At 38.4% G+C, this 27,155-nt stretch overlaps 2 protein-coding genes across 3 annotated transcripts in view; both read right to left on the minus strand.

Annotated features, from left to right (window-relative positions):
- Positions 1–27,155, minus strand: part of NTN4 (netrin 4) — a 109,423-nt gene that overhangs the window by 58,085 nt on the left and 24,183 nt on the right. For both annotated transcript variants that reach the window (XM_068561158.1, XM_068561156.1), the window contains exon 3: positions 12,393–12,671. In XM_068561158.1, coding sequence (XP_068417259.1) covers positions 12,393–12,671 — 279 coding nt within the window. The remainder of the gene's footprint in view (positions 1–12,392; positions 12,672–27,155) is intronic.
- On the minus strand, positions 8,931–12,057 carry LOC137775147 (small ribosomal subunit protein RACK1-like). The gene is made up of 3 exons (XM_068560808.1): positions 12,054–12,057; positions 11,756–11,843; positions 8,931–9,807 (listed from the first exon to the last, which is right to left on the minus strand). The coding sequence occupies exons 1-3, from the start codon at positions 12,055–12,057 to the stop codon at positions 8,931–8,933; spliced, it is 969 nt and encodes a 322-aa protein (XP_068416909.1).

Here is a 27,155-nt window from a genome sequence, read left to right on the forward strand (position 1 = left end):
CAGCTACTGAAAGAATTGGTTTTCTTCAATACCCATCCATCCAAAGCTACTGCTTTTAAAAACAGTCGGCTTAATGACTGGGACTTGAAAAGAAATAGATTCATTTTGTAAAGTTCCTTTGTAACCAGCCATGGGTTGGTTGGTTTGTTTTTTAGCTTTTGATTTTTTCTTATTGAGATTATATTCACATAGCATAAAATTCATCATTTTAACAATTTTAAAGCACGCAATTCAGTGGGTTTTAGAATATCCAAAAAATTGTGCAGTCATTGCCATCATCTAATTCCAGAGAATTTCCATCACCCCAAAAAGAAAACTTGTGCCCGTTAAGCAGTCACTCCCCATTCCTCCCTGAGCTCCAGCTCCTGGCAACCACTAACCTACTTTGTCTTTATGGATTTGCTTTTTCTGGACATTTCATAGAAAAGGAATAATACAATATGTGGCCTTTTGTGTCTGGCTTCTCTCACTTAGCATACTGTTTTCAAGGTTCATTTACGTTGTAGCATGTATCAGTACTGCATTCCTTTTTATGGTTGGATAATACTCCATTGTATGGATATACCGCATTTTGTTTATTCATTCATCAGTTGATAGACACTGGGTTGTTTCCACTTTTTGGCTCCTATGAATAATGCTGCTATGAACATTCATGTAAAAGGTTTTGTGTAGACATATGTTTTCAATTCACTTGGGCAGATACTGAGGAGTAGAATCGCTGGATCATATAATAACTCTATGTTAAACTTTTTGAGGACCTACCAGACAGCAGCAGCACCATTTTACATTCCTGCCAGCAATGTATGAGGGTTCCAATTTCTCTACATCCTCATTAACACTTGTTATTATCTGTCTTTTTGGTTATAGTCATTCTAGTGGATGTGAAGCAGTATCTCATTGTGGTTTTGATTTGCATTTCCCTAATGCCTAAGAATGTCAAGCATCTTTTCATGGGCTTATTGGACATTTGCATGTCTTCTTTGGAAAAATACCTATTTAAACCTTTGCCCATTTTTAAATTGGGTTCTTTTCTTAGCATTATGGGGATAAATGTGACATAAAGAGAATAAATTTTGGAATTAGATACATGGGGTTTCCAATCCCTGCTCTCAGTAATCTTGGGTAAATTCCTTAATAACGAGACATAGTTTCCTACCTATAAAATAAGGATAATAGTACTGGCTCCATGTAATTGAGGATTAAAAGAGAAAATGTATGTAGATGTGTGACACAATCAAGAACAGTCATTATTATTGATATTTTTAACATTATTATCTGAAATGGATCTCTTATTTTTTCAATGCCATTGATTAATTCATTCATATATTGACTGGGGATTTTTTGAGCCCACTATATGTTAGACATTGTGACTATCCCAGTATCTGCCATTAAAAAATCAGATAGTTTAGCAGGTAGGGAAAGCTGGATATGTAAGCAAATAATACAGTGAAGTAAATATTTTAATCATGATAAGTACAGCGGACTCTTGGAGGTCTGAGGAATGATTGGGGCTTTGTGTCAAGGCCACTAATAACCTACTTGTTTGACAAAATAGGCTGTAATTCTTTGCTTCGCATGTTAGTGAAGTTAGGTGCCAAAGTGTAATTCCCTTTTTATTACCTATGAGAATTGAATTAAATTACAAATGAGAATTAGAAGATAAATATACTACAATTATGATCTTTAGCCTCTATTCAGAATATGGAAATACTACAATTCCATGTTTCCTTTAATTTTAACGCCTACTAGGGGCTTATCTGGGAAACAATGAAACCATTGCCCTTCAGGAATTCTGAGAGCTGACTGAGCCAGCTAAGTTACATGCCTGGTACTGGTGCCCTTAGAGATGCCAAAATTGAAGGACAAAGACACTTGATCAGTGTTTACTTTTACAAATTTCCTAATTGTTTGTATATATAGCATATTTAATAGTAGGAAAAAGTAATCATTTTTCCATTTCCATATACAATATATTGTAGTTTTTGAAACCATAATTTTCTCTGCTTTTTCTATCTAAAGAGCTCGAGAGAGTTAAAAAAGTATCAGAATTTCATATGATTAAAAAAATCTTATTAAGAATTAACAAATACCATACTACTTCTGTATCCCCACACATGTACTATTTTATTCCATTAAATATTTACATTGCTAAGATGACTCTAGCTCCAATTATAGTATTAAGGTTTTGAATGCCAAGATTAAGAGACCTTGTCTTCCTCACTATTTGAAATGGCTGTGAGGTTTCTCCATCTTGTGGAATAATTATTATATATATCTATATACTTGTCTGTATGTGTGTGTGTCTGTGTGTGTGTGTATTTTAAACTTATGTGTCTGGTAACTAAAATTCCCCTCATAAGAGGGGACAGGACTTAAATTACAACTTATCTTCTACTGAATGTAATTGTTTAAAGACAAATTGAAGTACATTTCCAGCTCTTACAAAATTGGCAAGACACAAATGAAATACCACAGAGATATGAGACCTGGGGTTGTGAACCAGAAGTCAGATATCTGTAACCTCAGCTTTTCTCTTTCCATGTAGCTTCACCTTCCACTCACTCCATTATCTTAGCAATTAAACAGGGAGACTAGGCTTTCCAGATCCAGAGATCTGACTCTAGGCTCCCAGCTATCCACAGGATGGACCCCCAAATGCTACTGGTCTGAAAAGGAAATATTCATAAGAAAATCTGCAAAGTGAGATATGCCTTGAATATCTGAGGAGTATTTTACAGTAGGAAAAATGTCAAATTTAAGTTGCTGTTTCCCAATTTATAGAACTAGCAGCTTAAACCTGTTAAAGAAACTCATTTTTGTATCCTTACAGTGCCCAAATTTTGGCCTAAAAATACACGTGATTCACTTTCTGTAAAGCATGTTCATGAAAAGTTGAATGTACAAATATTATACTATTTGGAGAATCAACCTTACTTTCCTATTGGCTTATATTTTACTTTCAGAGGTGTCAGCTCTCACACTAACATTTTAGCTTTCTGGTATTTTTATCCTTCAACCTCTCTGTGAAGTAGTCAAAAGCCTATAAACAAATACTTAAATGTTCTGGGGGAACCCTTGAAAGGAACCCCACAGGGAATTCCTTTCCTGAGTGCAAAAATTATTTTGTAACGCCTCTAGGTTTAAAGTCTTCTGGTTTCCTAATCATCAAATAAAAAGAGTAATCTCAGGCAACTTTTGCCATTAAAAGAGAGTGTGTCTTACTGTTTAGAGGGAAAATAAGGCTAGATTCATTTGCAGTCTTATAGTCAAAACACTAACAATTTGCAGCCATGAACATGTTTTACTGACTTGCCCTGCTACTAGGAAACACAAGGTAGTAAATGAAATATAAAGAACACTCTGTACACCTTCTGTGTAGTTATTCACTGCCAAGGGACTACTGGCAAAGTTATACTATACTAACATAGGAATACTGAAAGAAGAACTCTAAGACCTTGAAATGAATTGAGAATAGTCTCACACTAACTGTATCAAGCTGACAGTTTCTATTTTGTTAATATTAGGGATACAACATTGCATGCCCCTTGGTGATAGGATTACCCATTCCTCCTGGTCTAATGTGACAAGTGAACTGCTTGGGATTGCTGCTGCCTTTCATTCAGTGAAAATGATTTATGGCTAGAGATGGAAGTAAAGAATGGTAGATCCAGAAATCCCTCTTCCTAATAAAACCAAAGATACTGATCAAAGATGATTCATAACCCCAAAAGATAGTCCCTTCTGAATGATTTTCTTTGTAGATTTTCCAAACTTATTGCTTTTACTCTTTCTTTCTTCCCTTTGGGCCATTTCAGTAATGAATAGAAGAGAAGAGAGAATCAATGATAATTTCTGGTTCAACAGAAATTAGATGACTTGGATAGATTACCTATTCCTATAAAAATAGTCTTTTTAATGAGAGTTTTTTTCTTGGTACCATATTGGTGGTGGAGGTAGGGTATGGCAGTAAGAACTGAATGTGAGAACTTGCTCTCTATCACTGTGACTACAAGCAGGTAAATTAATCTCTCTGTACCTCAGTTCCCCTTATCTGCAGAATAGAAACAAAAATGCTTATCTTCTAGGACTGTAGTAAGGATCAAGTAAAATAATGCATGGGAAAGGGCTTTATAAAATATAAAACAAGGAAACTTTGGTTGTGGGAATAGTGTTTGCTCTCTCGTGTCCTCACTTCCCTCTTTGCTCAGTTTATTTTTTATTTATTTATTTATTTTTTGGCTGGGTCGCACAGACCCATGCCCTCGGCAGTGAAAGCTAACCACTGGACCACCAGGGAATTCCCTTTGCTCAGTTTAGATTCCATGATCCATGATGATAATCAATCGCTTGAGCCCACCCCTACCTCACTTGCCCTCCTGTGCTTTCTCCCCTCTTTTTTACTCTGTTCTTGGCATAATATCAAGTATAGATTAAGTACAGATTAAGTTTTTAACAACACAACAACAACAACAAAAAGAGAATGGGTGGTGAATTTAACCTGAGCTCTACTTTTTATTAACTTTTGGGAAATCAGTTAGCATTCCCAAGCCTCAGGCCTCAGTTCCTCATCTATGAAAGAAAGTGATGATGATACTTCATGCAGTTGTTGTGAAGATTAAATTCAATAACATTTGTAACATGACAGCACAAGACCTGGCACACCATAAGCATTTAGTAAGTTGTAACTATTAGCAGCAGTATTTATAATCCATGATAATTATTTTTTCTCTGCTGAGAAGACCTGACACTAATTTATAGATGTTCATTTCCAAATATACACGCATGTTTGCTATATGAAAATATTTTAAAGTTCTGATTTAATATTCTCATTTAATAACTTTATTGATTGTTTTTAAACACTCTGCTCTTTTCCTTAATACCTTGAAGAGCCAAGAGCTTTCTAATTATTATTATATATTTGGCTTATTCACAGTACAATAAAGAATTTTTAAAAAGAAAACTATGGTCTTAAATCTGTCCTGAATTTATAAAACCTGACATATAACATGTGCAAATATAAATACATGAATAAATGTATTCAGATTCAGATTAGAAAAATTTTTGTAATGAAACTATATGAATGATTCTGAAACTTGCCTTACACAGCTAGGTAGCTAAGTAATATTTTCCTCAAACCCCACATTATGGTTCCATAGGTTTCGATGTTTTCTTTTAGATTTAGAACACATTAGTCAAAATGTTGACACTCTTTTATAATGCATTTCTGGTTATAAAAGAAAAATCCACCTTAACCTTAGTGTAACTCAAGGCATTTAAACAATTCTCCACGGCATTCTATGGCCTCTTGTTATCCAATGAATGATATTTTAGTAAAACAATGAAACGTTCCATGTTCCTTCTTATTACCATCCATCATCCAACAGCTGTAAAATCACCAGCTGCTGGGAAAAAGAGAACTACATCAGTTCTCCCCAGCTGCAAGGAGAAAAAGCTTAAGATCTCCTCTTCACATAATTTCTGGGATCCCAGCAGGCTGGAATCAAAGTATAGTTTTCCTTGACACAAAACCTCTAGCCTTGTAAACATGTCAAAAAGCACATACACTATGATTTATTCCTGTCGCTACTGGGGAGAAAGTGTCTGTGAGAAATGTGGTAGAAAAGGCTGAGATAATACAAGATAACAACAGCAATGTAGATAGAGGCTACCATATGCCAGGTACTGGCTATCATATTTTTAAGCCTCACAATAACTATATAAGGTAGACATTGTTCTCATTTTCTTAGGGAACTGAGGTTCAGTGAGACATTAATTTAGTAAATGCTGTGGTGAGTCAAATCCAGATCTATTTGACTCCAATGCTAGGGTCTTAAACACTGTGCTGTTCTGCCTTCCAGTGACATGAACAGATAAGGAAAAATTGAACTGGTGAAGGCTAAATGGAATGGATTGGGAAGAAGGGGAAACATGGAAAAGGTGGTACTACTTTAAAAGACACAGGAGGAGTGTTTAAAGGTAAATGAGGCTGCGAACTGGTACCCCACTTCATGCCTTTTCCTACCCCCCTCTTCCAAAGAAGGAAAATGGCCCTAAAATCTTATATAGCTTAAGAAACAGACTAAGTATCATTTCCATTAACTTCCCTAGTTCTCCATCATCAGCCCTCAAAAATTCTAGCCCATAAAACCAGATTTCATTAACTAATTACTCATCCTCACAACATTGGCTGCAGGGGATTTGGCATAGTCTATAAAGCAACAGCTCTCAAACTTTAGCAAGCACTGGAATCACCTGAGGGCTTGTAAACACAGATTCCTGAGCCCCATTTTTAGAAGTTCTGATTCAGTAGGACTGGATACATATTTGCAATTATAACAAGTTCTCAGGTAATCCTGATGCTGCTGGTGCAGAGACCACACTTTGAGAATGACTGATATAAAGAAAAACTGTGCTAAAGAAAGTCAGATTTATACACACATACCTATGACAAGCTGACTAGTAAAAGAATACTCTCTTAAGAGGCTACCTTCTGTTCTGCAGGCACAATTTATGAATCTGGTTATTTACAGCTGCATATGTATAATGAATGGTGTTCACAGATACACAAATGTGGGAGGACAATTGACCTTATGACCATGCTCTTAATAAAGCAAAAGACTATGCTTTTAATGTGCAATTTGCTCAGCTAAGCAATCATAGGGATAAGAATATCACATTCAAAACAGGCAACTATGTCCAAATTTAATACCAACTCTTTATAATCCAGAAAAAAATATACATGAAAATAAAATGCACCTAAGCTTAGGGATGGGAAAAATCTGAAACCAGAACCATTCACATTTCCAGTCATAAGCCTCTGCTGGTCCAATTGCCTATGGCTTTTTTTTTTTTTAAAGAGAGTAGAGACAGCAGGAATTCTTCTGGAACCAGATCCCTGCAAGCCATCATGGCCTTGGCCACTTACCTGTTTCTCACCCCTTACCTGGCCCTAGCTCCACGTGTGACTTGGTCTTGTCTGGTTTTGGTACATGCTATAGTTACAGCACTGGGGGCTACCACCATTGCTGCAGAAGCTGAAATCAGTACGAAAGCTGGGGAGTAGGATGTCACAGGATGAGTATTATTTTAAGAAGAAGTGGCTTCCAATTTCAAAGGAGCCTGAGATGACTAAGGAAATGAGGTTTCCACCCCATAGGGTCTTCTAGGATGGAGACTTCTCATTCTAACATCCTTTTGAAATGGAAAAACACTTACTATACAATCCCCTTTACTTGGTTATCCAGATCCTCTTTTTAGGTTGATAGTTATCTATTTGGGTGGCGGGGGGCAGGGACTACAGTAACTTTAGTGTAACAGAGAAACCAAGCTGCAATAAGTCTACATGATTAGAGCAGATGAAGGTTACCTTTCCAAAGGGTAAAGCCTAAGCCTAGCTGGCAGCACACAAAGATGAACACCAAAGCCCAGGAAATTCTCTTTTCTGGTACAACACTGCATTGGCCTACTCATAATATGAAATGAGTGACTGCACAACCACGCTGAATGAAAGTATGAGGTCCGACTGGCCAGAGGCAACATCCCGACAGGAGATAATCACTGAAGAGGTTGCTGAAGTAAAGTGCAGTTACCTACTCTCCACTACTCCTGCTGAGAGAGGTGAGGGTATGGGATGAGCAGGAAATGATGTTCTTCATTCTTCAAGTAAGTAAATCCTGATAGGATGGGGTGGATGGTCATTCAAGTAGTAGAACAGGATGAAAATCTAGGCTAGTTCTAGATCTTTCTAAGGAAAAGAACAGCAGTGATAAGGGAAAAGAGAGGAACATTAAAAATGCCTGCAAGGGGCTTCCCTGGTGGTGCAGTGGTTGAGACTCTGCCTGCCAATGCAGGGGACACGGGTTCGAGCCCTGGTCTGGGAAGATCCCACATGCTGCGGAGCAACTGGGCCCGTGAGCCACAACTACTGAGCCTGCGTGTCTGGAGCCTGTGCTCCGCAACAAGAGAGGCCGCGACAGTGAGAGGCCCGCGCACCGCGATGAAGAGTGGCCCCCGCTTGCCGCAACTAGAGAAAGCCCTCGCGCAGAAACGAGGACCCAACACAGCCAAAAATAAATAAATAAATAAATAAATAATTTTAAAAAAAAAGCCTGCAAGTATTAAAAAGGAGAGCCTTCTTTCTTTTCACTTATATAAGACAGGAGACGGCATCTTTTCTTTTTCTTGTTGCAGTGGCAGCGGACTTGCTGGTTTTCACAGAACACGATTTCTGTGATATGGTCTGTTGACAAGGCTCCTCAACCACTGGAGAACAAACAGGCTGACCGTTAATGTCAGAGCTAGGTCTTCTCACGAAGCCTCGGACAGGGGCTATTTCACATGCTGGATCCACAGAGGAACTCCCGACACTGCAGGACGCTTCAGTTAAAGCTTCTGAAATGTTACAGTGGAGTGATTGGCAGGTTTTGGGGGGCTCTGACTTCCTTGCACATGTAAATTCTTACAGAAAAGCTGGAAATATAAGGATGGGGAAGATTTAGTTTAGAGCCACAAAGTTCCAGACACCAGCCACGGATGTTTCTGCCCCATTTCACTATATGTTCTTTTCTGAGAAACACATTGCTGAGTGTTAAGCACTGTGGTTGAAAAAAATGATTCACCCTCCCTCATCCTCCGTGTGAATCTCACAACTGCAGAGGCTGAAGACAGGAAGGTTGTCTCTGTTCCCTCTCATCAGGGAACTCACTTGGTGACCTGGTGGATGTCGTGAGCAAGGTAGCCCAGTTGTCTGTGTCCCCTGCCACAGAGATGTGGCTGACCTTTGTCATGTAGATGGAGAATTCCTTGGTCAGCCACTCCACCTGTTCAGGCATTAGCCCTGTGAAATAAAACATGGCAATTTGGTCAGCGATGTGCTGCCCATTGTGGGAGAAGCCCTCTTTTTTGAGGCTGGAGACAAGCTGAATCCGAATCTAATGACACAGTCGGCCATGCCTTTCACTTCTTGCAACCGTTGTTTTTGCAAATACAGGCTGGTCACGATGGTTAAGGCAGTCAGGGCTCCATTGAGAATACAAGGGATGGATCAAGATCTTCAAATGTGACTCCACCCTTTTGGCTTTATCAGCATCTTTGTAGGACCACAGTGAAGGCTCCCACATGCTCACCATGTAAGCCCATGTTCTTGGCATAGGATCAGCAGAGACAAACATTAATGCCCTCTTGAATGAAGTGGTGCACAGCCCAGACATCCGTGTTACCATCACCACTGTCCAAGCCTTGGTAGGCTGGCAGAAGATTGTAGAGAACAGTTGTATTTTAAGACTTTTGCCATCAGCAGACCAGGTCAGAGAGGTGTACTGGGGTGGCTCTGCTTTGCTGCTGGTACTGATAACTTCTTGCTTCAGTTCATTTACGATGACCTTGCCCTCCAAGTCCCAGAGCTGGGTGTTGGGGCCCATGGTGGCACAGAGCCAGCAGTGGTTGAGGCTGAAGCACAGGGAATTGATGATGTCCCCACCATCTGGCATATAAAGGTGCTTGCTTTTATTGAGGTGCCACAGCATGGCCTGGCCATCTTTGCCTTCAGAAGCACAGAGGGATCCATCTGGAGAGACAGTCACAGTGTTCAGGTGGCCCGGGGGGCTGATATGGTTGGACTTCAGTTTGCAGTATTCCAGGTTCCATACCTTGACCAGTTTGTCCCGGGCACAGGAGACGATGATGGGATTGCTGCTATTGGGTGAGAAGCAGATGCAAGATACCCACTCACAGTGGCTCTCACCCTGGACAGTGTATTTGCATACACCCAGAGTATATAATAAAAACTTCCAGAATTTTCTCTTCAGCCTAAGAAAGTGTTGCTAACTCTTTGAAAGTTTACATTCAGAGGATTTACTTTAAAAAAAAAAAAAAAAAGAAACCACTGCTTTTTTTTTTTTTTTAATTGAGAAGATGGTGAGTTCCATATTTTAAATTTATTTATTTATTTATTTATTTATTTATTTATTTATTTATTTATTTATTCTTGGCTATGTTGGTTCTTCGTTTCTGTGAGGGCTTTCTCTAGTTGCGGCAAGTGGGGGCCACTCCTCATTGCGGTGTGCGGGCCTCTCACTATCGTGGCCTCTCCCGTTGCGGAGCACAGGCTCCAGATGCGCAGGCTCAGCAGTTGTGGCTCACGGGCTCAGTTGCTCCGCAGCATGCAGGATCCTCCCAGACCAGGGCTCGAACCCGTGTCCCCTGCATTGGCAGGCCGATTCTCAACCACTGCGCCACCAGGGAAGCCCTGCTTTTTTTTTTGTTGGCCATGTGGCATGCACGATCTTATTTCCCCGACCAGGGATCGAAACCATGCCCCCTGCAGTGGAAGCGTGGAGTCTTAACCACTGGACCACCAGGGAAGTCTCAAAACTATTGCTTTTAAATGCATACTCATGAATGCTTTATAAGGCTCTTGAGAACTCTGGTAATTTAGTTTGGTTGACCAGAGCCATTCAGGTTGTCTCATAGGTCATGAGACAAATCAAATATGGCTTATTCTGGGCCATGTTTCGGGGGCCTCTAAGCTTGTATCTGTCCTTTTGCTCAGGACTCTACCCTGAAATAATCCTATAAGGCTTGGATTACAAAGGTAGTTGAGGAAACAAAAGGCCAGTGTCGTGGTCCGTTTGGGCTGCTAGAACAAAGTACCATAGACTGGGTGGGTGATAAATAACAGAAATTTATTGCTCACAGTTTTGGAGGCTAGAAGTCTGAGATCAGGGTGTCAGCATGGTCAGGTACTGGTAAAAGCGTTCTTCCAGGTTGTAGACTGCAGATTTCTCACTGTGTCCTCACATGGCAGGAACAGAGTTAGCTAGCTGTCTGGCCTCTTCTTTTAAGAGCACTAATCCCATTCATGAGGGCTCCACTCTCATGACCTAATTACTTCCCAAAGGCTCCACCTCCATATACCATCACATTGGGATTAGGGTCTCAACATACAAATTTGGGGGTGGGGACACAAACATTCAGTACATTGCAGCCTGCAGGCTCTCCTTCGCTAATGCACTTAAATATAATGGCAGAAATTTATTAGCATCTTACCTCATGCAAATTTTCTTGTTTTCAGTCTAGTTGGTTGACATGTATCTAGAATATCTAGGTTATTTTCTATTTGAATAATACCTGAACCCAATTAACTTAGGTATAACAAATTATTCCATCCTTTATTTGAAACAATATTGGTTCAAATATCCATTAATGAGTAGAAACTAGTCGATGTTTGTTGAATGAGTATTGCACTTCCTTCAACTTGGAAGCCCCAGCTTCACTTCTAGAAGTAATAGCATTGTTTCTATTTTTGTAACTTCCTGGCTACTGTCCTAGGCATTTCAATTACCCCAATGCTATTCTGCACCCCAGCAACTCAGCCCAGCTAACACAGACTATCCTGCTGGCTAACTGGTTCATGGTCCCTCACGGCCCTATCCATATCAGGACTGGGAGAAAGAAGACAAATGTGTAAGTCTACTCTTTAGGTAATGAAGTAAGGATATTCTGAGGCCTTTTAAGTTTTATTTACTTATTTTTGGTTTGGTTTGATTAGAAGTATCAGAGCAAAATATAAAATGAAAGAATTAGAGTGCTCTCCTACTTGCCTAATCCTCATTCATAGCTCTGGATGCATCCCAACAAGGTACTTGCTGTGTGAGCCACTTTGTATCCTTTTTGGAAGAAGATGAGGTGAGGACAATGACAGTAATTGTCATCATCTCCCTATTCCTATGTTGCTATCATTCAACCAAACACCTACTGAACACCTTCTTCTGGCTCAGGTAATACACTCGGTCCCGAGGATATGAAGATCACCCAGTCCCTGTCCTCAGGAAGTTCGTGATCTCCTGGGAGATGCAAACAAGTAAAAGTTCAGAGGAAGGCGCAATGAGAAGTGTGAGCCTAGAGGAAAGAGCATTTAAGTCTGCCTTAGGGTGAGAGGCTACTCTTTACAGAGGAAAATTATTGTTCATTCTACTGGCTGGCCAGCAAAAGATACTGGGCATTAAATTGAAGTTCTTATTTTTTCCACTCTAAAATCTACTTAACAATGGTACCCATTTACTGTCAAAGCTGGTTTCTATGTGATAATGCCACAAATATGATTATGCCAACCTCTCCTACTGCTCACCTTACACTTTATATCTGGAAGTCATGGTACTAAAAACTGGCATGGATGTTTTCCAAGGAATCTGGTTATCATACTTGACTATTTATAATTCTAAAATGGAAGATTAAAAAACAAGTTAATAGGCACTTTATAGGATGGGCGTGGAGTCGGAGGAGTGAATCAGCAGAGGAATAAAGAAGAAGAACCATGTAAGCACAGACTCACTCTAAGGGAACTTAGACTACCAAATGATTTTTTTTCGTAAGTGAGGACTTGTTTTACATACCACGTGGAATGCTCCAGGGGCCTTGACAGGTCTGAAGCCATCAACAGGTATACACTGATCAGCGTGGCCATTACAGAAGCAGCTGCCCTTGACAATGAAATCATAGATTGCATAGTGCGTAAAATGTTGAGGCTTTGCATTCAGGTTGTTTCTCTGACAGGGACAAGACTGTCGTTTTAGCAGCTGCACACGGAGGTTGGTGATCTTTAGCTGCTCCTGCAGTTTGGCACTGTAAGGGTTCTCCACATCATACGGTGGTGACAAAGCTCTGAAAATAACCTGTAAAGAAAAAGAAAATGCTGTGCATATATAGGACTGTGTGCAAACCCTGAACTATTTGCCCCGTGTAGTCCTGGTTTGATTTATACCTTTTATCATCTGCAAGTGATAAGATAACAAGAGGTTTTCAGACCTTGATCACACCTGGGGAAGAGCTGCCCTTTATTCCAAGGAACAGATATGCTGCCTGTTTGGATGCAGAAGAAGTATAAATTGAGTAATCAGCAGAAATCTGACTCTTGGGATGAAGGCAGCCATACAAAGATCTTGGGGGAAGAGCATTCTGGGCAGAAGGAACAGCCAGTTTAAAGGCCTTGAAGTGGAATCAAGCTTGGCTTATCCAAGGAAGAAAAAGACCAGTGTGACTAGAGTTCAGGGGACAAGGGGACAGTGGAGAGGAGGACAGAGGCCACGTATGACAGATCATGAATAGAAAGCCCTTTAAAGGCCATGGTAGAGTTATCCTAACTGTAGTGGGAAGCCACTGGAAGGTAACAGGCAGAGAAGTGATGTGATCTGATTTGCATTTTTAAAAAAGGTAACTCTCTCTTGCTTCTGCGAGGAGAATGGATTATAAAGGGCAAAGAATAGAAGCAGGAAGACCAGTTAGGAATTGACTGCAAAATAAAGATCCAGGCACTTATATTTCTAAATGCGGTATGACCCTTTCAAAGACTCATCAGTTACTAATTGGGACCACTTTTGCTATGAGTATTTTTGGTTCTCCTTTTCTGGATCTGCCTTGCAACTTGTGGCATATATTTGGAATATTTTTACTGGAAATAAATATACAACCCTTTGAGGGTGGATGTGATTTCTAAAATTAGTCAGAAGTCACTCGAATCCAATGCAGTGAGTAATGTACCTGATCAAGTCAGTTAACAGCACTTTTGGTTAAATGCAAGGTGTAACTAAGTAATGGGACTTTTTATTGTGCAGGTTATAGACAGACTCTATAGGCAACTTAAGGCTTTAGTTGTGAGGAGGAAACCAGAGGGAGGAAGGCTCAGAAGGGACAGACTTTGGACATGTCTGTGAGTCTATACATTATACAGGGGCAATAAAATGGGCCTTGGGGTGGGGTGGTGCAAATTCTGTAGTGGACCTGTTACTTTGGAGGAGTAGAGGTTAGTGGAAAGGGAAATCACTGCCCATGGAAACCAATGAATATAAATATAATGTAACATGAAGCATTATTATAAGGAGGGCAATACTAAGTTACACCTCATTATGCAGTTAAAAAAAAAAAACCTCAATCAGTCTTGTTGATTTATATAGTAAGAAACACAAAGGTCCTCTGAAAAATTCGTAAGCATCTCTTGGCTTTTTAAAAATATGTCAAAAAAACCCTATTTACAAAAAAACAGAAATATTTTGATAACCACATACAGTCGTCCCTTGGTATCCGTGGGGGATCGGTTCCAGGCCCCCCTGGATACCAAATTTTGCGAATGCTCAAGTCCCTTAGTTGGCCCTCCATATCTGCAGATGTGGGGCCTGTGGATACAGAGGGCTGACTGTAGTATGAAAGTAAAGTAATTATTAAAAAGTAAGCTTTGGATAAACTCCCATTTAGAGAGAGTGTATCTAAAAGTAATTTTCCAGAAAAAAAATTTTTTTCCTTAAGGAATACTTTGGATAGAAAAATTTCATTTTACAAATTGCTTTTGCACGGAAAGTATGAAAAGGCAAGAACCTACTCTGTAGGATCACATCTCCAGGTCTATTGGTACAGAACTGTCCTCAGTGAAATATAACTTAAGGGAAGGTGATAATCAGCACTAGGCCTCCTATAGCCAATTCTCCATCCAGCAGCCAGAGTGATTCTCTATTAACAGAAATTGGACCATGTCCTCGCTTAGATCTACACGCACCTAAAGACCTCCCATTTCTCTCAGAAAAAAATACAAAGTCCTTATAATGGCCCTGCTTGATTTTTTTTCTTAGTGCTATTACCACCTGCACATTTTAGTTGTAGTTGCTTAATGGTTTACTGTCTTCCCCATCTAGAATGTAAACTTGATTTTTTTTCTTTTGGCCACGTGGCATGCGGAATCTTAGTTCCCAGACCAGGGATAGAACCCGTGCCCCCTGCAGTGGAAGCACAGTTTTAACCACTGCACCACCAGGGAAGTCCCTAGAACGTAAACTTCTTGAGCGGAGTCACTGGTATATCCCAGGACAGTGCCTGGCACAGAATAGGTATTCAATAAATTTTTGGTAAATGAATTGATTAATTATAACATTGTTCTTGGCATTCAAATAATAGGTGAGAATTTCAAGTAACTTCCTTTTACAGGGTCCTAAACAGATTCACATACTGAATTCATGTCATAGCACCAGAAGGGGACAGGTAAGAAGTTGCAATAGTTACAAATAATGAATTATTAACCAGTATCTGCATATGTAGCTAATTTTGAACTTGTAAAACTTAAAAAAGTTGTATCTTAAACAATATTCTGCACCATTTATTCACATGGAAAGTGGTAGAAAGCAACATATTATGGAATAAAATTTTCCAACAAACAATATGTCACCTATTTGAAAGTCAATATAGAATTAATGTCTTTTTTTTTTTAACAACAGCCTAAAGCAGAACATGATTTCATATTTTGAATCATTAAAAAATTTTTTTTAAAAAGCATTGAATCCATTGTGAGCTTTACATGGGGTTTATTTTCCATATGACTCTCAAACACTGGCATTATGTGAGACATTTGTGAAGAACTCTTGCTCTGAATAAGATCAGTGATGTGGCTACCTTCCAATTTATCAACCACAGTGGTGCAAGGACATGGAAAAAGGTAACCAGTGCTAACTAAATAAGTATTCCACTGAAAAGTCTATTGCATACTACACTGTCACCCACCCATCCTTTTCTTGACCATTGGTGGCAACTGTTTGCTCTCTCTGCTCCTGGCACATATTTACCCTTGACATTTACCCTGGTTCCCTCTCTCTCCCTCCCCGTGAGAATTGTTCAGCACATGCAAGACTACAGGAAGATCTGTCAAGGTTTGTAGGAACTTAGAAGCTCTTTTGCTTCCTGGACCCAGACTGTGGAAGCTGAATGGCGGCTCTGTGCTTGGTGTGCATGACACCACAGTTGGCATGCTGATATCAGCAGGGAACAGACATCATGACCCCTGAGGCTGTGTGCTGGAAAGGAGACAGCGGAGTGCCACAGACACAAAAGTGGATGGGAATTTAAACCATGAAATCTTTTTTCCAGAAAGGAGACGCCTTAATCTGATACCCTGGGAAATGGATCTACCCTGTGTCAGGAAACAAAGAGTGTGCCAATCCAGATGCTTCAAACTTCTGGCAGGTCGCCTTTTGGGTCCCACCCAGTTTTTCTTCAAATATCCCCAGAAGAAGCCTGTATGGCACTACTTAAATGAAGGAAGAAAAAGTGTAGAAGCCCTCCATATAATATCAGCCTCTTCTGTTTTTGTCCCCATCAGGAACTGGATGTACCTATGGGCCCATCACTGTTCCTCTGCCTGTGATTGCTTCTGAAGATGCACTCCTAACAAGACATAGTTAAAAAGCCAGAGGGGGATTAGGATCAAGCCCACTTTGATGTTTCCAGCTTTTTAGTGCCATTGGCCAGGATTTCATGATCTTATTTTTTTAACTAAGAAATTTGATTATGTTTTAGTGATTAATACTATGCTCATTACAGAAAAATCTGTCACTCAAAATGTAGAAGACATTAGACAACTACAATTCAATCCATCCTAAAGGCAACCAGGGATACCAGCTTGATAATATTTTTCCATCTAAACTTCTATATGTATACATATAGAATATAATGTAAACAACTTTGTTTCAACTTAGCAATACCTTGTAAATATTCTTCCAAATCATTAAAAATAACTCTACATCAGTAGTTCTCAAAGTGTGGCCCCCAGACTAATATCATCAGTATCAACCTGGGAACTTGTTAGAAATGTAAATTCTTGGGCCCTACACCAGACTGACAAATCAAAAATTCTGGAGATGGGGCCCAGAAATCTGTGCTTCAACAAGCCTTCCAAGTGATTCTGATGCACAATAAATTTTGAGAAACACTGCTACATAATTTAAAACCTGGTTAGAATTCCATTGTGTGGATATGACATAATTTATTCAGCCAGACTGCTACTGTTAATCATCTAAGTTGTTTCCAACGTTTCAGTATAACATTACAATGTACAATCTTGTAGCTAGAATATGGAAGTTTATAATAATATCCTGACACATTTCCAAATGAGAAAATCAAGAGTTAAAGGAATGCATAGTTTTAAAAGCTATCTGAGGGACATCCCTGGCGGTCCAGTGGTTAAGACTTCACCTTCCAATTCAGGGGGTGCGGGTTCGATCCCTGGTGGGGGAGCTAAGATCCCACATGCCTCATGGCCAAAAAACCAAAACATAAAACAGAAGCAATATTGTAACAAATTCAATAAAGACTTTAAAAAAAAAAAAGCTATCTGAGTTTCTTGAATGAATCATGGACCCTTTCCTACATACTCTTTGGAATCTTCACATTTCTCTGGTCTTGCCTCACTTCTCTAATCCTGGAATCCCTCAAACTTTGCCTAAGGATCTGGATTCTTGGCTCAGGTTCTGCCATTTCTTATGCCCCACTAAAACAAAGAGATCTTTAAGAAGTTCTGAACAGGTTAGAATCACCTATATGTTCTTTCTTTTCTAGAATACTTACAAAAAATTCTCAATAATACTGAGAATTAGTAAAAATTGTATTCTATATGTGTTATTTATACTCTGAGATAGAAATTTCAACAGAGTATTAACACAGTGTGAACAGAATAAGAAGTAGAGTATTTGGTACGTAATAATCAAGGAATTCTTTCAGTATTGAACTCATACCTGACATATTGCTTTGTACCTAAAATTTTATTGCCTGTGTTGAATCATAATAATTTGAGAAACTTAGTTATCACATTAAAAAAAAACTTTTCAGCTGCTAGCTTGAGGAATATTTCAGGTCCAAGTTGATTACCCATCCCATGGACTCCCCTGGCACTTGCTCTTTCCATGACAGCATTTTTACACTAGTACATTGTTATTGCCTATTTACTTGTCTGTATCTCACATTAGACTCTGCTCAGTGGGCAGGCATCTTGTTTGTCTGGTTAACAGCTGTGTCCCCCAGCATGTCCCACAGTCTTTGGCATATTGTAGCATTTCATAATTATGTTGAATGAATAAATGAATGAATGATTTCTCCAAATAGCACTTTTTAAAAGGAGAAGCCAAATAGGGAATAGGGTTTAGAAAAATTAAAGAAAGCAAGATGGTCTTACCACCAGTTCTGCATTCTTGATGAGGAGTATGTGAACACACAGATTTGTATAAATACCTATGTAAAAATAGGTAATACATTTCAAATGGCTTTATGGATTCTTTCTCTTCAGTAGCACACAAGATCTTTCATGTTCTTCAGAAAACAAATCAGGCAGGCATGAGCAAGCACCCAAACACATACAAATACTAGATATTTCCCATGGTTTCTGGTCTAGTTTTCTTAGTTACCAAAAATAGAAGCTTCAGGATCATAACTGCAACTGTTATTTAATGGTTTTTGAAACCCTAGACATCTTCATATTCTCAAAACAGCAGCTTTTGGTTTCAGTGATTTTCTCTATTTTTCTATTTCATTTTTGCTTTTATCTTTATTACTTTCTTCTGCTTCCTTTGGGTTTAATTTTCTTTTCTTTTACTAGTTTCTTAAAATGGAACTGTAGATCATTGATTTGAGACCTTCTTTTCCCCTAAGTGCTTCTTTAGCTGCAGCTCATAAATTTTTCTATGTTGTGTTTTCATTTTTAATTCACTTCAAATGCTTTCTAATTTTCCTTTTGATGTCTTCTTTGACCCATGGGTTATTCAAAAATATGTTATTTAATTTCCAAATACTTGGGGATTTCCCAGATACCTTCCTATTATTGATTTCTAAGTAATTCCTTTGTGGTCAGGGAATATACTTTGTATGATTTGAATCCTTTTACATTTATTGGTACTTGTTTTATGGCCCAGAATATGGTCTATCTTCATAAATGCTCCCATGCCCTTGAAAAGATTGTATATACTACTGTTGCTGGTGAAGTGTTATATAAATGTTAATTAGATCAAGTTGGTTGACAGTGTTATTCAAATCATCTATATCCTCACTGATTTTCTCTACTTGTTCCATCAATTTCAGAGAGAAAGTTGTTGAAATCTCCAACTATAGTTATCAATTTATCTATTCCTTCTTGCAGTTCTTGCTTCATGCACTTTGAAGCCTTGTTATTAGGTGCATAAACGTGTAAGGTTGTTATATTCTCTTGATTAATTGACTCTTGATCAGTATGAAACGTCCCTCTTTATCCCTGGTAATATTCTCTTATCTAAAATCTACTTTGTCTGATAATAATATAGCCACTATCAAAAGCTTTTGATTAGTGTTAGCATGGTATATCTTTTTCCATTCTTCTCCTTTTAACTTACTTATGTCTTAATATTTAAAGTGGATTTCTTATAAGCAGCATAATTGTGTCTTCTAAAAATTTTTATTCAATTTGATAATCTCTGCCTTTAATTGGAGTGTTTAGACCTTTTAAATTTAATGTGATTGCTGATATGGTTGTGTTTAATCTACCATCTTGCTTTTTGCTTTATATTCTGTCCCCTTCTTTTTCTCTCTTCTGTTGGATTCAACATTTTAGGGTCCTTTTTACTTCTGTTTTTGTTTATTAGTTATAACTCTTTTATAAAAAATAGTGATTGCTTTAGGATTTATAGTATACATCTTTAACTTAGCACAGTCTATCTTTAAATAATGTTTACCACTTCACATATACTTTAAGACACGTACAGCAGTGTACTCCCATTTCCTCCCCTCAATCTGTGTTGTTTTCATGCATTTGACTTCTATATATAAAGTCCATAACACATTGTTAATATTTTTTCTCTAAAAAGTCAATTATCTTTTAAAGAGATTTTAAAAATAAGAAGACAATTATTTTACATGTAGCCACCTATTTTCCCTTTTTGATGATCTTCATGCCTTTGCACAGATCTAGATATCCATCTGGTATCATTTTTCTTCTGCCTGAAGGACTTTTTTTTAACATTTCCTGTAGTGCAGCTCTGCTGGTATTTTGTTTGTTTGTTTGTTTTATGCCTGAAAAATTATTTATTTCTTCGTTTTAAAAAATATTTATATATTTATTTATTTTTGGCTTCATTGGGTCTTCGTTGCTGCTGCGCACAGGCTCTCTCTAGTCGCGGTGAGCGGGGGGGCTACCCCCTGTTGCGGTGCGCGGGCTTCTCATTGCAGTAGCTTCTCTTGTTGCGGAGCACAGGCTCTAGGCGCACGGGCTTCAGTAGTGGCGGTGTGTGGGCTCAGTAGTTGTGGCGCACGGCCTTAGTTGCTCCACGGCATGTGGGATCTTCCCAGACCAGGACTCGAACCCGTGTCCCCTGCATTGGCAAGCAGATTCTCAACCACTGTGCCACCAGGGAAGTCCCTTCTTCTTCATTTTTGAAAGCTATTTTTGCCAGGTATAGAAGTCTAGGTTAACAATTTTCTTTGCTTTCAGGATTCTGCCCCACTGTCTTTTGGCTTGCATTGTTTTTGTACAAAAGCTGCCATTCTTGTATTTGTTCTTTTGTACATAATGTGTTATTTTTTCCCCCCTCTTGCTGCTTCAAGGTTTTCTCTTTATTATTGGTTGTTAAACTATTTGATTATGATGTGCCTTGGGGTATTTTTCTTCCTGTTTCATGTGTTGAAGGTTTGTTGTACTTCTTGGATCTGTGGATTTATAGTTACAGTCAAATTTAGAAAAATTTCAGCCATTATTTCTTAAATTTTCTGTTCCCCTCCTCTCTCTTCTCTCCTTCATGGACTCCAACTACACATATATTAGATTGCTTGAAGTTGTTCCACAGTTCACTGATTTATTTATTTAAATTGCTGATTTATTTATTTATTTTTCTGCATTTTTTTCTCCCTGTGTTTCATATTGGATCATATTTCTATTGCTATATATTGAACTTCACAAATCTTCGCTTCTGTAGTGTCTAACCTACTAATCCCATTCCATGTTTTTTTTTTTTTTTTTTTTTTGGCTGTGTCACGCAGCTTGTGGGATCTTAGTTCCCTGACCAGGGATCAAACCCGGGCCACCACCAGGGAAGCCTGTGAATTTTACCTTGTTGATTGCTGGGATATTTTTGTACTCTTGAGCTCTTTTCTGGGGTGCAGTTACTTGGAAATAGCTCGCTCCTTTTGAGGCTTGCTTTTAAGTTTTGTTAGGTGGGGCCGATGCATTCATTAGTATTGGGCTGGCTCTGCACTTTTACTCAGGCAATACCCTTCTAATTACTCTACTGATGCATTACAAGGTTGAATTATAAGGTTTTCCACTCTGGCTGACTAGTCCTGGTCCTATATGACCTCTGAGGATTTTCCCCCTCTGTCCTTTAGGGTGGTTCTTTTTCTGGCGTCAGGTAGTTTTCTTAAACACGTGTTGATCAGTACTCAGTTGCAGACTTGAGGGGGACCATCTGTAGATCTCTGGAAGCCTCTTCCAGTGCAGCTGTTTCTTCTCTGGTACTCTGCCCTGCAAACTCTAGCCACCTTGGCTTTCCCAGACTCTCAGCTCTTTAATTCAGGAAATCCATTAGGCTCCTCCTAGGTTCCTCCTCCCTGTACTCCAGCCTGGGAACTCCAGGCAATAAGCTGGGGCAATCATAGGGTTCACCTCACTTGCTTTTTCTCTCTCAGGGATCACTGTCCTCTGCTGCGTGACGTGCAACACCTGAAAACATGTTTCATATATTTTGTCCATTTTTTTTTTAAGTTGTTTCAGGCAGTAGGATTAGTCTGGTTCTCGTTATTGCATCTTGGCTGTGAGCTGAAGTCTAAAGAACCAAGAGAGCTTAATTGTATAAAATACAACTTATGAAACTGTAATTGGACTAAGCCCTTATTTTTGTATAAAAATATCATAGAAATGACATATTGAAATTTTCATAATAAAGCTAGAAGTGTGGTTCCATTCAGCAGATAAAAAGGCATGAAGAACAAATGAGTTTTCTTATGGGGCTTATCAAACTAAGAAATAGGAAAAATAATTGAAAACATAAGCATTTAAACTTTATAAGTTTATTCGATAATTCAATTTTGGTAATTTGTATATTTTAATAGACAGGTAAACCTTCACTATAACTTTCTTTATAATTTACGATATTATAATCTTCTACTTTATATTTTTATGTTTATGCTATGCTGCGATGCATCTTTGTATTCCCATGTACTACTGTCTGATAGATTCTCAACAATACATATTGAAAGACTGAGTCAATATAGAATCATGTTAAGACAGATTTATTTTTATTTTCTGATACAAGAATAATAATATGGGAATTCCCTTGCAGTCCAGTGGTTAGGAATCTGCGCTTCCACTGCAGAGGGCACGGGTTTGATCCCTGGTCAGGGAACTAAAATCCCACATGCTGCATGGCATGGCCGCCCCCAAAATAATAATAATATAAATATAATAAAATTTTAATTATATAATGTGAATTTTATTCATAAGAGAATATACTAGGCATATAGTACTTCACAAGAAACTTTATCATCTCAAAAGTATCTTAGTTGTTTGCTAATCTTATACCACTTAAAAGTTTTACTTAAAAATTTTACTTTATTGAAAAAAATGGATTTACTGTTAGTCAATATTAAAATACTTTTTGAGTGCCAAATTTGAATAATGTATTTTCAGTAATAAATTTACACCAGCTGCCAGGATGACAACCCATTTAGAGAGGAATCCCTGGTACTTTTGCCTAATATAATCTACAGTAATAACTAACTCTATATTAGAAAAATAACCACACTTCTTCCCTACTCTACTTAAGCCTGGTTAGAATAACATCTGTATTAAGAAATATTTCCTTTACAGATGCCTTTTTTCTTCTTGATTTCATTTTTAAAAAATATGTAAAACATTTTTGCTTCCATAGGCAAAACTATAATATAGAGTCTATCTAGAGAAGTATCATATTATTGACGTCCTCTCCCTCCTCTGAAGGCAGTGCATTTTATTTGTTCTTAGTTTTCCTTCCAGTGTTTCTTTTGCAAATATATATATATGTTTTATTCCCTTTTAAAAATTATGTTAAATATAAAAATATATTTACCTCTTTTTCAGTGGAAAAAGAAAAAAAAAGAAATATTTCCAATTACATTATAAAGCCATCATTTGTTTTATGTGGTTGTTTACTAGTTGTTTACAAATAGCATCTGATAAATTCATTTGAATCTCATAACTACTACACATTGACAACTGTTCTGTTTATTGTTAGGTTGATGACACACCTAAGACCTAAACATAGAAACTGATACATTTGTCTTCATTTCTACTGTTTATCAAGCTATCTCAAAACTGCAAATTCCCATACTTAAAAAGTTCCTAAAATTTAGTGGGATTCACACACTCTAGTTTTATATTGTCACCACACAAACAAGGATGGCTTTATGTCACTTGACTTCTGAAGTTAGTTGCTGGCACCATTTAAGTTGAAGTTTTAGGAATTTGAGATGAAAAGCTCAAAGAGCACAGATTCTTTGAGTACATGTACCCTAATATGTTTTTGAAACCAGCTTTCTGCTTTCCTGGGTAGGTAACCTTTGGGAAAGTACGTGAAGTTTCAGGCTTTTTAAGGGTTGCCGTGAGTGGAGAGTTCCGGTTTCATGGAGAGAGAAGGCTGCACGAGGAAAAGATAGCATAATTAACAGGTGGGCGTCTGTGGCGGAGCAGCTGGTTGGTTTAATTTTAGAACATTTGTCCTTGTCTGTGCCACTTTAAGTGGAGCACCTACTTGTCTTAGAGAAGTGTGTCTGTCTTTGGGCAGTGCCAAAATCCTTTTGCTTACACCCTAGAGCATTAAGCACCCTTTTTCATCAGATAGCCCACCTTTTAAAGTGGGAGAGTCTTATCTACTCAACTAGTTCTTCTAAGATAGGACAATATAAGCTAATAAAGCTCTCAATGGAGCAAGCTGAGGAATGCAGTGCACTCAAGTGACTTACTTGTACTATAATAACCTCGATTTGTAAGTACACAAAAGCCTCTTTGCATGTTTCAAGGGCATATTTACAGTTTTAAAATGATGAAAAGGCAGCTTCTTAAGTATCTTCAGGGGGAAGGGAAATGACAGAACTGCAAGGAGGAACGAGAAACAAGACAGAAGACCAAAATAAAAATAAAGATTGGGGCTAAAAATAAATTTTAAAACATTCTTCAATACATTTGGAATCCTAGCTTTTCTTTTGCCCTCAGTACTTGGAGTCATAGGATTTGAGTGTCAAAAGAGTCCCTAGCAACTGATGATCTAGTCCGACTAGTGGAAACTGAGGCGCAGAGTGCTTAAAGTGATTTGCCAAAGGTCAATCCATAGGCTTGTGACAGAGGTAAGAATAGCACCCAGTTTCCTGACCTCCAATCTAATGATTTTTCCATTATATCCCACTTTATACTTGTTTGGCAGCTAGCCATTCCTGAATTAAAGTTAAATTTAAAGTGGAGGATTAAGGAAAATATTATATATGATCTATCCCACTTCCACTTGTCATCTTAATAATGGATGGGACTAACTGTGCCTGCCACCTTTATTTTATTAATGGATGTGAATAACTGTACCCTTCATAAAAGTAACGATACCTACTCTTGTTTGGCTCACAGGGATACAGTGAAGATTTTTAAAAAGATATCAGATATAGAAACACCTTGAAAAATTACTGCTCTTTATAAATAAAATTGATTGGTGAGTAGCTTTTTATTAGGGACCTGCCTTGTTTTTGCCAGTCTCTCTTCTTTGGGACTGAGCCCTATCAGTAAATGCAGCCCAGTGGCTAGGATTCATTGACGGGCCCTTCAGATGTGGATTGTATGTCAACCTGAGTAACTTCTCAGCATTTACCTTCTGTTTCCTAGAACCATGTTCGGCCTACAGTCTGGAATACCCTCTGCTTCATCTTGGATCATTGATACCTTCTGTTTGCCTCACCGATGCTGGAAATTGCATGCATGATCTCTCTGCTTTCACTGCCTGTCCTTTCCAATTCTTGCTCCCTCTCTTTGTACTCAACTTTATATACTCCAGTCATACTGAACTCCTTTCTGTTCCTTGAAAGCTCCATGGTCTCTCTCCCTTCCCTTCCCAGCCTTTGCCCATAAAATTCTACTGCCTGGAATACTTTTCACACCTCTTTGCCACTGTCACCCACTGCTTGACCCCCTTGGCCAACTCATTACCTATCTTTTGGGTGTCATCTTAAATTATTATTATTATTATTGTTATTTTTTTTAGAATGAGCTCGTGGATTATTACATAGGCATATGGGAGTCCACGGATTTTTTTTAAAATTTTATTTATTTAGTTATTTATTTATGGCTGTGTTGGGTCTTCGTTTCTGTGCGAGGGCTTTCTCCAGTTGCGGCAAGTGGGGGCCACTCTTCATCGCGGTGCGCGGGCCTCTCACTATCGCGGCCTCTCTTGTTGCGGAGCACAGGCTCCAGACGCGCAGGCTCAGTAATTGTGGCTCACAGGCCTAGTTGCTCCACGGCATGTGGGATCTTCCCAGACCAGGGCTCAAACCCGTGTCCCCTGCATTGGCAGGCAGATTCTCAACCACTGCGCCACCAGGGAAGCCCCTAGGTGTCATCTTAGATGTCACTTTCTTCACCATTCCTCTCCACTGCAAGCCTAGACAAAATGTTCTTCCAATGTGCTACTTCAAGCACCTGTTATTTCTTTCAGACTTAAAACTTAACCATGTCTATTTTAATTGCTTATATTCCTCTCTAGACCGTGAGCCCCATGAGTGCAGAGGGCCTTGTTTGCTTGCCTACTAGTGTATAGAGAATGCTTGGCACATAGAAGAGTTAACACATATTTGTGGAAAGATGATACTCATGCTTGATAAGGATTTACATGTCACAAACTGCGTTCACCTTTATTTATCTCATTTCATCCTTGCAGTAAACCTATGGTGTAGTTATTATTCATTTCCATTTTTCAGCTATAGAAACCCTGAGAAGGTGTCAGTTGACATGTCCAAACTCACCTACCTAGTAAGTGACAGAGCCAGTACTTGAACCCAGGTTGTTGGAGTCCAAGTTCAGTGTTATTACCATTACATCACAACTAATTTTGTTTGGTTATAGAATAATTAAAAGTCTAAAGCAGGTGATCAGGGGATAGAAATAATTGGAGCTTCTCTTCATGAGAATAAATCTGGCAAAGAGAAGAGCTTGAACCATGGTGGAGGCAGTGGGGGGAAGGGTGGGGCAGAACACCCATAGGTGAGAGGCAAAAAAATGAATATTAGAACAAAAACTAAGAACTAAAGGCTAAGTTTTAGGGGCCACTCATAGTTAGAGGTCAGAAGAAAAGAGATGAGTCAGAAATAATACAAAAGAAGGAGCAAGGTAGGAAAATAATGAAAATTCATTTTCCTAAAAGCCAAAGGAAGTGAGAATGCAAAGAAAGAAAATGTAGTTATTAATGGCAAATTCAATTCAGGAGGCAAGAAAGAAGATTGAGGAGAAAAATGGGGGAGGGGTTGGCTGGCTCACAGAAGACTTTTGAGAGCCTAGATGGAATAAGGAACGGTTTGTAAAGGTTTCAAGAAAGAATAAGGGACAAAGTAAAGGAAGCAAAAAAGAAGCGATTGAAGAATTTTGGCAGTTTGTTTATTCATTCATCCATTGATAGACACTTGGGTTGTTTACAGATTTTGGCTATTATGAATAAAAGTGCTAAGGACATTCACGGAGAAGTCATGGGGAGAACCTAAGTTATTTTTCATGGGTACTTAGAGGAATTTCTAGGTGGTTTGATAAGAGCATGTTTAACTTTATTGGGAATTGCAAGTCTGTTTTCTAAGGTAATTGTACTATTTTGCATTTCTCCTAGCAATGTATGATGAAAGTTTTAGTTGCTACACATTCTCACCAGCACTTGGTATTGTCAGTCTTCTTAATTTTAGCCTTGATAGTGAATGTGAACAGTCTCTCATTGTGGTTTTAATGTGCATTTCCCTGTTGACTAATGGTGTTGAGCATCTTTTCATGTGTTTATTTGACATACATCTTCTTTGGTAAAGTATCTGTTCAAATCTTTTGCCGTTTTTATTCTTGTTGTTTTTCTTCTTGTTGAGTTATGAGTTCTTTATAAGTCCTGATATGTAAATATATATTCAGATATATGATTGGCAAATACTTTCTTCCAGTCTGTGGTCTTTTTCATTTTCTTAATAGTGTCTTAAAAGCAAAAGTTTTTAATTTTTATGAAATTCAATTATAAATATTTTCCTTTTATGATTTGTGCTTTTTGTGTCCCAGCTAAGAAATTTTTGCCTAACTCAAGGTCATAAATATTTTCTCCTATGTTTTCTTCTAGAAGTTTTATAGTTTTAGC

Source organism: Eschrichtius robustus, chromosome 13 (assembly GCF_028021215.1).
Source record: "Eschrichtius robustus isolate mEscRob2 chromosome 13, mEscRob2.pri, whole genome shotgun sequence".
In the NCBI taxonomy this organism is placed as follows: domain Eukaryota; kingdom Metazoa; phylum Chordata; class Mammalia; order Artiodactyla; family Eschrichtiidae; genus Eschrichtius; species Eschrichtius robustus.

Coding starts and splice junctions, on each gene's coding strand:
- LOC137775147 (XM_068560808.1), bottom strand. Junction 9,808..11,755: donor GAGCCAGAAGAAGGTGTTCA/GTAGGTGTTTGG, acceptor ACACTTTCTTAG/GCTGAAGAGAAAATTCTGGA.